This window comes from Neltuma alba, unplaced genomic scaffold, assembly GCF_004799145.2.
Source record: "Neltuma alba isolate B1F8T4 unplaced genomic scaffold, ASM479914v2 tig00013021_pilon, whole genome shotgun sequence".
NCBI lineage: Eukaryota > Viridiplantae > Streptophyta > Magnoliopsida > Fabales > Fabaceae > Neltuma > Neltuma alba.
Window position 1 is genome coordinate 28,803 of NW_021637368.1, and position 12,273 is coordinate 41,075.

Below are 12,273 nucleotides of genomic sequence, written 5' to 3' on the forward strand. Positions count from 1 at the left end.
GGTAACCACCAGCTCAGCTTAACTTTGCTACGTTGGTTTTTCACCTTTTCAACCTACTCTCTTACGCTTTCTCTAATCACACGACACAACCACACCACGACCACCCTTTTTCATCTCTCATAAACACACACACGCTCACAACAACAATGACAAGGTGGTCGATCATTTGATGCATGACGCACAACACCTCACAACATAATACAACATAACACACAGTGCATAATATCCCATACCCTTACCGCCACCTTCTTCTTTCCAAAATTTTTAACCCCACTTTGCCTCCGCCACAGATTTATGGTCACCCCATCTTTCAGGTACGGACAATGAACGCTTTTTCAAGTCTTCTTCCCTCTTCTCATTGGTTTGGTCTCCTTGCTTTCATCAAGGTCCTTCCTTTGTTTGATGTCTGGTGGTGCGTTTTCTTGTCGCCGGCGTTCTGCGTTGACGGCTTTCGAAGATAATTAGACTTTCTCTTTCTTTTCTTGGCTTTTGTGGGTGTTTATTGGATTTTGTCTTGCGGCTTCTGTGAATGTGGGTATTTGGCTTGTGTTCTGGGTCTGTTACCCATTTGCAGGAAAAAGGTGGTAGGTTGATGGGGTTGACTTTGACCCAAGCAAAGAGATTTGGAGTTCTTGTCGAGGAGGAATTTCAGTGCGTCAATATTGTCCTCAATTTTCACAATTCCATTTTAGATTACGGGTCTGTTGTGATTTCTGTCTGCAATTTGCAGTGTCAGCTTTTTTTCGTTTTTCTAAACTTCACGGAAGAGAGTTTATCGTCGGTGAGCTTTCAAGTGTTGATTACTTTTCCCTGTGCTCAAACTACACTACTGACTTTTATCGTTTGTGCTTGTTAGATTCGTATCATGCTAATGTTTGTCTTCATTTTGTTGGTTTCTTTATGTCATGTGTTTGGGGATCAAGGTGGCCCAAGAATTGAAGCGATTTATCTTTCAATTACTTCTCTTGTGCTTCATATAACTCAAAACAAGACCAATTTTCTGCTATAATATATATGAGAATTGCTTCTTCACTGTTTTATTGATGATCTCCTTCTTTACTATATTTGCAACTTTCTGATATTAATGTACTTATGTTGGTACTGGAAGTAGGTAAAGGCCATATATCTTGATGAATAGGCAGGTCCTTTAAACATACCTTTAGTCATTACTCAATTTTAGGGAATATTTTGATAATTTGATGATTGCATTGTCAAATTTTTCCTTGATAGTTCTAATTTGATGTCTTCATCTGCCTCAGGCTATGTTGTTTTTATAGCTACTCTGCCTGTTCTATCTAAGAAAACAGCTTGTTATCATAGGAAGGTTGTGAATTAACCATATTGCTTTGATGACTTACTAAGAAGATTGGAGCTAATCATGGTAAGCTTGAGAAGGCGCAGACTTTTGGGGCTATGCTCAGGTAAATGTTGATATAAGTGCTTATATATCATAAACTTCTGTTTGAAAAAGGAGAAAAAGCCATGCTTTTGAACTCTTGGTCATTTAGAGTCTTTTTTATGACTTTTATCTTAAAATTCAGCCGACAATTTGACCAATACGATTGGATCTTTGTAGGAACCAGTTCCTTTGTTACTCCACTTCCCCTATATTGCGAAAACCTCACTGCTTCTCAAGATTCAGCTCAGCATGCTAAACCTAAGATTGCCCAATCTGACAATGGAATTGAAAGCATCCTACGTAGTGTAGGAACTCAATTACTAAAGGTAAGTTGGTGTGATCTTCTTTGCTTAATTGTGGGGTCAATTTTTATATGATATGTTGCGTGTGTGAGCTATGTATCATTAATACATAATTTGATTTCGTATACACCATATTCGTCTTTTCCTTTGAAAATATTTAATATTAGAAGATGACAGAAGTCAGAGGTGCTGTGTATCATTTTGAGACTTATGGCTGTTCTTTAGTGGTCGGGCCTGATAATGAACATTCTTCTCAATTTCTGTCTCTGTGCTCCAACTATGCCTTATAGTCAAATTGGCTGGACAAACTCAATTTCCAAAGTCCAAGCTGTTTAAATTTTATCCGTAAAGGGTTCTTAAAAATAGGTGAGAGGATGAATGGTGAAATTTCATTAAACAGGTAATATAAGAAGCAAAATATCATAGTCACCAATCTGTGCACTTGGGCATATTGATTGGCACTTGGGCATATTAGACAAGCCAGATCATAAGTGTGCAGATGTTAGATTTTCACTCCGTCCTTACCATTTGTTTTGATGTAAAAGACCAAAGAAGAAACTATCTTTATTTTTAAAATTGAGATGAAGGTCCTAAATTCTTAACCCATCAGTCTTTCCATATGCACAAAAACTTTATTGAAGTAGCATTTATTAAATGGATTTCACAAAAACTTGCATTTACTTTATTCAAAAACTATCGTTATTGAATTAGCATTTATTAAATGGATTTCACAAAAACTTGCATTTACTCTTCAAAAATGTTATGTTCTTGATATATTTTGGAACTTTTCATTTCCTATTTCTGGGAACTTAGACTAAACTCTGTTTGATTTTCCCAGCAGAATCCCATTGTGAAAGAAGAACCAGCTTCCTCAAATGTATCTGGTTCTAGCTCGTCAAAGGAGCGGTCTAGTCAGCAGTTCATTGGTTCGTTGTTTAAGACACTCATTTTTTTCATTCTGTTGGTTGTGTCAAATTTAGCTCATGATAACTTAGCTGATTTAGCTTATCTTCTTGAAAGCGGTATTTTTATTTTTATGTCTCCATTTAATTTATTCCAGTGATAATAAATTCACGATCTTCAATTTCATAACATTAATTTGTCTGAAATAATTACATGCCAAGGAGAAATAGTGGGTTTTGACTTAGAGTGGAATAGTTATTTTTGAGTGACATCATGAATACATAATTCTGTGCAAGTCAGCATATCTGATTAATTTGTTGGAAATTGCATCAAACATAATTGATCATTGATCAATGGGAAGCATTATCACTGCAAGGCGAAGATCAATACAAAACTATAGGGATAGAAATTGCCTCAAGGAGGCGCTCTGGTGCCTGTCAGTCTTTGAGGGAGATGATCAGGGTAGAATTAGAACGGTAGCTAGTAAGCACATGTGTAGCTGACGGGTGAATCAAGAAGTCTATGTCTTCCTCTCGATGAGGCATTTCCACTGTGAACACTTTCACTCTCCAGATGTTCCTTGAAGTGGACCATTGTTGGATGGGAATCATAGCAAGCATAATGCTATAGCAGGATTCTTTCATTAATTAGGCTGATGTTGCTAGGGGCGTAGCCCTCTATCCTCTAGTGTGGCCTTATGCTTCTTGTTGATTTGACCTTGTGAGACAGTTACTGATCTATTTTTCACTGGGAATCTTAGAGAACACCTGAAAAAGAGCTTATTATGTTTTTGAAAATAGAGTGTATTTTCAGTGTCTACGCTGCGTAATCATTTGAAAAGAAATTGTACAATTGTTCCATATGTTTAATATATTTGTCTATTTTACATCATCCTCCAAAACCAGACTCTTTCCAAAGTTGTGTTGCTAAATAAGTGCCTTCTTCATGAAATTTTTTATTCACTCACCTGCTTTGTATCTACCAAAGATACAATGAGTTCCCCTAAAGATGTCATTTTAAATTGAGTTTACCTCAGTAACTTGGTCTAGGAATTTAACATAAAAAAATAGAGAGCACTATATTTAAAATGCATATGAAGATAAAAAAAGGTTGTTAGCTCCTGGAGTAGCAGGGTAAATGACTATGAATAGCCTGGTAAAAGTTGCCTAATGAGCTGGTTTCTTGCAGTTTGTCCACATTGGGTCTGATTATTTATGTCCAATTGGAGCCTATCTAATTTGACATTATTGCTGGTAGGCACATTTAAATTTTCTACCACATATTTAGACAAAGGTCTGAAGAATAAGTTTAATCATTTGTGTTTGAACTAGACATGAATAACTGTGTCATTGGGCTATTATCTAACCTATCCCATTTTGACCTTTTAAACATGATTGAGCGTTATTGATGCAATGAGTATATCAATTTCATTAAAAAATCATTTTTTTGTTAGGGAGATATGAATTTAAACGTAACTCATAATAACGATAATCAACAAGGTTCTCCCTGTATGTCCTTTATTCCACACTATGAGTGTTTGTATTACTAATCCAAGTGCTTCATGACATGATGGTCTCTCTCTCTTCCAAGGCAGCATGTTGCACAAACCAAGGCAAATGATTTGGTGAATAGCAAATTATTCCTTTTATTTTTCAGCAATTCATTGATAAATTGTCAGAGGGGAACGGAATAGAGAAACTTTAGAATGATGATCTAGTTTCATCATTAGCAGATCTGAATTCAAGCGACACTTTTTTGGCTTTACTCGCCAGGGTCTCATTTTTGGAGTAGTGTTGTTTTGGTGTTTTTCCTTTGTCTTTGGTGACATTTTTCTCTTATCTATTTTAGTGACTGTTGATTCCAACATTATTGGTACTTTGCAGGGCCTCCTATTAAACGCAGAAAGCCACATAGGAGAAAGCATATGCATAGTCAAGAATCATGTGTAATGAGAGGTGTCTACTTTAAAAATATGAAGTGGCAGGCGGCAATTAAAGTGGACAAGAAACAGATCCATCTTGGAACTGTTAATTCTCAAGAAGAGGCCGCTCACCTATATGACAGGTATTACTTCAAATAATACATTGTTATCAACTATGGCTGTCTCTTCAGGTAGCTTTTGAAGGCTTTTTGTTTGGAGATGTGGCTTTTGCTTCTAGTCCTGTTTGACAGAAAAAGTCATAAATTGATCTTCGGTAATTCTTTATTTTTATGGTTGTCAATAATACAGAATATCTTAAAAAGCTTTATTTGCATTAATGCTAACATTATTCTTTCCTTGTCTAAATTTTTGTGTTTTTAGGGAAATTTTTATACTTGGTAATATTACAACACCTTTCAACTAACAATTAATGTGATTCTCAACCTCTTTGGATGCATTTTTTTTTTCTCTGAACAAATACTTAAATGTAATTCTATAGCAACTTACAGCTATCACACAGTAGCTTTTGGAAAGCTATGGCTTTTTCAAATGTGAGTCATAGTAAGAACATGCATTTCAGCTAGTTGGTACCATACTGCCAACAGATTGATGCTCTTGCTGATTAACTTTTATATGAAACATTTATGGTGCCCACCGAAAGGAAATACAGAATTCATGTGTAATGTGTTTTTATGGTTAGTGCCTTTCTTAGTTAGATTGTTGAAAGCCTCCCATGAGCAGTATCATTCTGCATAACATTTTTTCATTAATTTCTTTAAAAAAAAAAAAGCATAGATCAGTAGATGGCTAGCTTTGGACAAGTAAAATGATATTGGATTGTGGAGGGGGGAGATTTAATAACTTCTGTGTTTGAAGATATGGAAGAAAGAATTGAACTAGTAAAAGAAGGTTGCTACCATTGGAACTGCAGTCTGTTTTCAGGCTGTTTATATATAACAGGTTTGATGAAAAATGAACTTCAGACAGATGTATGAAGACAGAAAGTTCAGACATATATTTTTTGATCTCCTCCTATTGTCTTGTTCAAACTTCAATCCATTCCTCAGAAAACTCTAGTGAAGTTTGTCCGCCTACATGTGTTGTTTAACTGGTTCCCAAAACCAATACAATTTTTCTTTAAATTCTGCTAAAATCATGTAGATTTCCCCTCTAATTTTCAAATTAAACAGTTCTTTCCTAGAACGAAGAGTATATTAGAAGTATATTAGAGGAACTACATATCTTAAGTTTTGTTGATATTACACCAATTTTTAGGTGATGCTGATGAAATGTACTCTAAATCTAAAATATACGGTGCTAAATATGTCATGTTAGAGAGACAGGGAAGGAGATTTGGGGATAGTAATATAATTTCATCTTCCCATTTACTATATCATGGAGGTGTTAGGGAGCAGAATTGAGTTAATGGTCTTGAACTCTGTGAAGGGAGATAGAAAAAGGCCTAGAAGGAAAGTTATCAAACAGGCTCTATCAGTGAATGATATATCTAAATAGTCAGTTGTTATCAGAACACAACAGCAATTTATGGAGTTAATCTCATTTAGTGGGATAAAGCTTGTTTTTGTTTTTGTTTTTGTATTTACTATATTATATCACTCGACTTCTTTTCAGGGCTGCTTTCATGTGTGGGAGGGAGCCCAACTTTGAGCTTTCAGAAAAAGAGAAGCAAGAACTAAGTAACTTGCAATGGGATGAGTTCTTGGCATTTACTCGACAATCAATCACCAGTAAAAGTACTCTTCCTCTTTCAACTTATTCTGATATTATATATATATATATATATATATATATTTATATATATATCCAATTCTTCTATTTCCTCAATTATTAACAAGTGTTCCATGAAATAACAGAACACAAAAGAAGACTTGGCTCCAGACAGCGCAGTGAGTCTGAGCCACGTGCATTTCGTGATGGGGACAGTCAGCAAGGCATCGATGCCACCTCAGCTTCCGAAGATGCTGATCAAGAAACCTCGGAGTCATGAAACGCAATAGTTCTAACAGTTCAATTCTAGGTGGGAGCTCCATTTTTATTGTAAAGAAGGGCTGTATTATGCTAGACCTTGATATATATATATATATATATATATATATTTTTCATGATCTCAAGGTAATTAGATTATTATTATTATAGCTTAACCCAATAAAGAGTTTGATTTCTCATGAAGATAAATCATCCCCATTCCATTCAACTAGCTTAGGGCTACTTGCTTCTTCCCCTTCTGGAAGTTACGAAGCATTATTCTCAGCTTGTAGTTTTGTCAATGTACCATACGGTGCATGAACAATTGAACATGTAGCTTTGAAATAATTTTCTCAGCAATGGCTGCAATATAATTTCTTGATTTGTGCGTGTCATCCTGATGTAGAGGTTGTGCTAAGCTTCTCAGTATCGTTCCAATTCTATCGGATGTTTTTAAGGGGCAATAGCTGCGATATTCTTATAGAAAAATTTTCTCAATGTACTAAAGTGAGTGTTTTATTGGGGAACATCAGAAACAAAGATTTTTGATGGATTATCAGTAAGCCTTATGGTGCATTCATTATTGGACAATGTTGGTCAATCATGTGGAGGTTGCCTATTATCATTAAGCTCAAATTTGAATATGATGCTCATTTAACTGAGTAAACTCGGTATTTCATACACTGGCCTTTCATGATTAGTGTAATATTTTTAAAACTGTGTACTATTCCTAAGGACCTAATTGTTAAGTTGATTTTGATCCTAAATATAAGATCTATTTCTTATACTTATCAGTGTTTCCTAAATTACTTCTATGGATACTCCCTTCATTATAATCAAGTAGAAGAGAGAGGGAGGATATTAAGAAAGGTGATTATGGTGTTTTAGGGAAAATGTCATATTTCTTATAATTAACTAATTTACTTAACTTTTTTAATCTAATCAAATTAGTTAAATAGATCTTATATTAAGGATCGGAGGAGTAATTATAATCATTAATAAAATATTTCATTAAACATTTATGACTCTTTTATTTTTTATTTTTAACCTTAACCGTTTTCATCCTCTCCACTCAATGAAGCATTTTAATTAAAGAGTGAGTTTAAAAAATTGTGAAAACATTTGATATTTAACTGGACTTTTTAATTTTAAAGTGGTCAATAGGTGAGAATGACATCTAATATGGTGGCCCAAAGAAAAAGAGGATGACATCTAATATGAATTACCTTTGTTTAATTCGTTTCACGTTTTATTTTTCATTTATAGCTAGAAACTGTGTAGCCAATGCTCAAAATTTTAAAACGCAAATTTTGGAAAGAAAATAATAAATAACAAATCGATAGTGGAAAAATAGTTGCTATGGATTTAAACAGACCCACACATATATATTGAAGAATATGTATTCACCATCAAATTTTTATGAATATATTTTATATTTCTCATGGAGGTTTAGACTCAACTTTCTCAGCTGATTTATTTTTTGATGAGATAATTTGAATACATACACCAACTACAAGTATTCAAAATTTTAAGAATAACCATGTGTGCGTATGTGCACATATTTGAGCTAACTTAATCTTTGTTTGTAATGGGATAAATTGTTCAATAAATTCATCTAATTAACGTATCCCTATCAATAAAAATAGCACCCACTAGCCACGGCCAAAGCAAGTCAATAATTTAATGACAAACTAACAATGTACCAAAACCTACTAGCTGAGACAACACAAGCATGATTTAGATATACAAGGATTTTATCCAGGGAATCAGATCCCTTTAGATTTTGCTATGACAAAGAAGTTTGGGATAAAGCTATTCTATACTTCAATGACCTAACAGGATCAAGTGTCACTACATAAAGAAGGATGTTTCATGAAAGCAGAGACACAAGAGAAACAAACTCCAAAGTGACCCTGCCCTTGGACCTTGTGTTGATGACGAAGTGTTCAGGGTACTTCCTTAATAGCATAAGTAAACCATACCAAGGCTTCCCTTTGGATTCAGGACCAGTCCAGTCCTCCGATGAAAGATATCGCCTTACTCGACTGTGATGCCAAACATTTCCATAGTGCTCCAGCAACTGCACAAGGGAGTTCACATCATCCACCAGACAAGACACATGTGCCACGCATGCATAATGTCTTTTACAAAAGCATTGATAGTCATAAGAATCTATAAAATGTGTGATCTAAAGAGAATCTCGGCAATCGCCATGTGCCTGACAAAACAGTAATCCAAATCTATGACTCTTATGTAAACAGATAAGATGAATAATTATGTCATGCAAAACCAAATCAATACTATAAGCATATAGGTTGAAGACTAAAGTGATCTATTCTATTACTGGGAACAAAATACAAACGTCAACATAAGATTCCGATGTCTGGTGCCAGCTATTAAAATGAAAAAAGACAGTTCTCCCATTATTGTGGCTCTTTGCAAAATCATGAAAGGAATAATGTAACGCAGATACATAAAACATATAATGGTCAGAACTAACCTCTGTGTGAAGTTTCTCCATAGGCATCCATTCCCCAGGACCGCAAAGATCAGAGAGAACAGTAGCAACTGATGATACTACATCCTTTTCTTCCAACTGTTGGAGCTGAAGATTATCAGAATCACGATCCACTCGAGATCTGCCTTCTGCCTTCTTATCTGCAGAAACCGATAATCTCAATGAAAGAATATATTGGAAAGATACAAGAATTGTGAAGCAGAATAGAAGCTCAAATCATATACATAAAACTTAAGCATTCAAACAAAGGTTGTTTTAATTTGAAAAGAGAATACATCAATAAAGAAAAAATAAAAGCTCAGTCATACACATGGCTTCCATGAATTAATATGAAATTGCAAAAAACCTCAATTCTGTTTGTTTGGGTAGACCGGGAATATCCTCTACTAACTAATATCCTTCAATGTATAGTGGACAAAGGACATATTCCTCTACATACACAGGAATTGGAAATTAAACCCCCTATCACTTGCTCAAGAGATGAGAACCAAGCCACTCACGATGCCGATCTAAATGGTAGAAAGTTTGAAGGGAAAAATACCTCAATCCCACGTAAACACATATTCCATAATGGGTAACAGAGACCCATCAATAGCCTTACCTACACTATCCCTTTGTGGCTTTATTGCAATCTCATTACATGTCCTTCACATTGTTATTTTACAAATAAATGCCTCTTCCCTAGCAAAAAGGGCACAAAGTGTTATTTAAATGATTTGTTTAAAATGACACAACCCAATCCCATTCCCAATTATCGTAATTATAGTCAACATTGTCAATTCATGGTCAGGGTTTAAAACTCCAAGCATCATGGTCATTGGACTGGTCCACACCAAATTTCTCCAGAATCGGTTTGAGAATACAGATATTTATAAGACAACCATTGGGGATTCTCCTAACAATCTAACCTTCTAAGAATCTCTTCAATTATGCAGAGAAGATTTCGAGCCTATCCATCCTCTTTCAGAGCAAAAGGTATAGTAGGCCTATGCCTCAAGCAGAGTTCAAGTTCATTGAGCTTTTAAAATGAAGTGTTCATCGATGAAATAGTGATGTCCTAGACCTAGAGCATTGTACGGTGCAAGCAGTGCCCCAAAATGTCACAGCATGCAGCACCTATTATGCTGCAACCGCCATCATTGATATACACTACACAAATAACAATATGCATCATACGCCAACAACATATATTGAACTAAGAAACAGCTTGAGTGAACCATTTAAGGCCATGAAAATGGGCCTAACTCTAAATTTGTAAGTGTAGCATCCTGAGTTGCGCATCTGGCCCCAGCATCTTGGGACAAAAGGGCGAAGCCAAAACATTTTACTGATGCCTAGAGGGTTATCACCTAATTCCCAGCGACTTGGTCTACCCAATTTAGAGCACTGATACACCGGGTATCACAACAGCAGTTCATGCCGGGAGAACAGAAACACGAGTTCAATTCACCATACCAACGATTAGCCCTATACTGACTTTAAACAGAGGAAACATATGCCAGAAAATAACATAACAAGATTTAGTAAAAAGACAAGAACTACTCCACAGGATATATATGGATTGAGGTCAATAGCTTAAAAAATCCAGTAGGCAAGACCATACAAAATTTTCCATACAAACCTATATACCCGTCCTCCTTAGCTTCTTCCCACTGCTACCAGTGCCACCAATGTCATCCTCGTCCTCATAATCATCATCGTAGTAATCCCTCCTTCCTTTCTTCACCAATGCCCCACCCCCAGGGGCAGCATTGGCCATATGATAATTATAGTGCGGCGGAACTGCCCCTCCAGCTGCCGCTGATGAATGATTCACATAATGCCTAGGCCCAAGCGGCCCTCCCAAAATACTCCTCACCGGCAACAGAAAATAAAACTCCTTGTCCCCAATTTGAAGCAAATCTTGAGAATCGAGCTTCACGGGTGGGTTGCCAGGGAGGTGAAGAACACCTTCTACAAGACAACCGTTTTTACCGAGAACCTCGAGGGCGAAACGACGGCGCGTGAAGTCATAGAATATGCGGGCATGGTGGCGGGAGATGTTCATCCCGCCACCAAGGCTGGATAGGTCAACGTCGACGCTAGATTTTTTGGAGTTCCGGCCAAGGATGATGGAATAGGTTTGCATATAGTACTCGAAATCCTCGCCCTGGAGCTTGGCGAAGCCGGCTTCGACGTCGCCGGCGGCCGCAGTAGCCATGTTGAATTTGAGATAGCAGAAGCGGAATTCGGAAAACGGAGAAGAAATTGATCGGAGTCGAAGAAACAGTGACGAACAAGATACGAGAATCAGTCCTCCCGGGATTGAAAGCGATTTTAATGCCTTTGGGAACTAAACGTAAAAATTAGATTTAGTTTTAGGAAAATTACAATTAGGTGTCACTTAAGGGATTTAAATACAAAAAAATCCCTTAAAATTACGAAATTATTTTAAAATCTCAAAAAAAAATTTATAATAAATTTTATTTGTTTAATTATCAAATTATTCTTTTTTTTAAGTTTATATTGACAAATGAAAGAGCGATTGACAACTCAAAGTGCAAGGGTTGACAACTATCGCGGCTGGTTTGACAAACAAAAGCCGCGATAGTTGTCAATCCTTGCACCCTGAGTTATCAATCTCTGTTCTTTCAGTTGTCAATAAAAAATTTTTTGAAAAAAAAGAAAAGTAATTTGGTAATTAAACAAATAAAATTTATTGCAAAAAGGTCCTTTAAAACTTTAGAATAATTTCATGATTTTAAAGGATTTTTTTGTATTTAATTCCCTTGAGTGGGATCTAATTGTAATTCTCCTGTTTTTATCTTTTTCCTAGCGATTGAATGATTAATTTCTTTTTAACTACAAATTGGGGGCTAAATCATAGTTTTTAATTGCTAATTAGCTTTTTTCCTCCCAAAATTCAAGGAATAAATAATACTCCTTCCAATTTTAAATATAAACTATTTTTACACTACAAAATGAGTCTTATATTTAAAATCAGAAGAAGTACTAGTACTATGATAAAATGTTGTAAATCAAAGAACAAGTCTTGTCTTGATTAAGTTTTACGGCCTTAGAAGGAGAAAAAACAAGAGAAAGAAAAATTTTAATAAGCTCAAATAATATAATTATTAAAAATCTTAATAACAGGTAATTTTATTGTCGTTTCAAGTGTTGCAATTTTTCACTAATTTATTGTAAAACATTTTAATAATTACATTTTTTGAGTAAAATAATTACTTTTTTTAAACCCCCCAATATT

The 12,273-nt window shown here is 35.4% G+C and overlaps 2 protein-coding genes and 1 non-coding gene across 9 annotated transcripts; 1 reads left to right on the forward strand and 2 right to left on the reverse strand.

The window, feature by feature from the left end:
* Nucleotides 1-184: 184 nt before the first annotated feature.
* LOC114733615 (ethylene-responsive transcription factor-like protein At4g13040) lies at nucleotides 185-6,906 on the forward strand. Of its 7 annotated transcripts, none has more exons than XM_028921099.1 (8): nucleotides 193-314; nucleotides 575-781; nucleotides 1,260-1,421; nucleotides 1,577-1,725; nucleotides 2,540-2,627; nucleotides 4,488-4,668; nucleotides 6,158-6,279; nucleotides 6,400-6,906. In XM_028921099.1, exons 3-8 carry the CDS (start codon nucleotides 1,379-1,381, stop codon nucleotides 6,531-6,533), a joined length of 717 nt encoding a protein of 238 aa, XP_028776932.1. In that variant the 5' UTR covers nucleotides 193-314; nucleotides 575-781; nucleotides 1,260-1,378; the 3' UTR covers nucleotides 6,534-6,906. The 7 variants fall into 7 exon arrangements, with proteins under 7 accessions (XP_028776936.1, XP_028776932.1, XP_028776933.1 ...); XM_028921100.1 differs by lacking the exon at nucleotides 193-314 and having other exon boundaries at nucleotides 343-651; nucleotides 731-781; XM_028921103.1 differs by lacking the exon at nucleotides 575-781 and having other exon boundaries at nucleotides 185-314.
* LOC114733623 (U6 spliceosomal RNA) lies at nucleotides 6,879-6,979 on the reverse strand. Its single transcript, XR_003739087.1, has one exon. It is a non-coding gene; the product is annotated as a U6 spliceosomal RNA (small nuclear RNA).
* A 1,097-nt stretch (nucleotides 6,980-8,076) lies between these two features.
* LOC114733610 (FHA domain-containing protein FHA2) lies at nucleotides 8,077-11,358 on the reverse strand. The gene is made up of 3 exons (XM_028921092.1): nucleotides 10,654-11,358; nucleotides 9,012-9,245; nucleotides 8,077-8,591 (listed from the first exon to the last, which is right to left on the reverse strand). The coding sequence occupies exons 1-3, from the start codon at nucleotides 11,227-11,229 to the stop codon at nucleotides 8,382-8,384; spliced, it is 1,020 nt and encodes a 339-aa protein (XP_028776925.1). The 5' UTR covers nucleotides 11,230-11,358; the 3' UTR covers nucleotides 8,077-8,381.
* Between the last annotated feature and the right edge of the window lie 915 nt (nucleotides 11,359-12,273).

Bases quoted from the DNA above. Each gene is read 5' to 3' on its own strand.
- LOC114733615 (XM_028921103.1), top strand. From the start codon at position 1,379: ATGGTAAGCTTGAGAAGGCGCAGACTTTTGGGGCTATGCTCAG. The intron at 1,422-1,576 runs GTAAATGTTGAT...GGATCTTTGTAG, and splicing joins ACTTTTGGGGCTATGCTCAG to GAACCAGTTCCTTTGTTACT. The intron at 6,280-6,399 runs GTACTCTTCCTC...ATGAAATAACAG, and splicing joins ACAATCAATCACCAGTAAAA to AACACAAAAGAAGACTTGGC.
- LOC114733610 (XM_028921092.1), bottom strand. From the start codon at position 11,229: ATGGCTACTGCGGCCGCCGGCGACGTCGAAGCCGGCTTCGCCAAGCTC. The intron at 9,246-10,653 runs TAGGTTTGTATG...TTATGTATATGA, and splicing joins AGCTAAGGAGGACGGGTATA to TTTGAGCTTCTATTCTGCTT. The intron at 8,592-9,011 runs GTTAGTTCTGAC...TCCCTTGTGCAG, and splicing joins TGGAGAAACTTCACACAGAG to TTGCTGGAGCACTATGGAAA.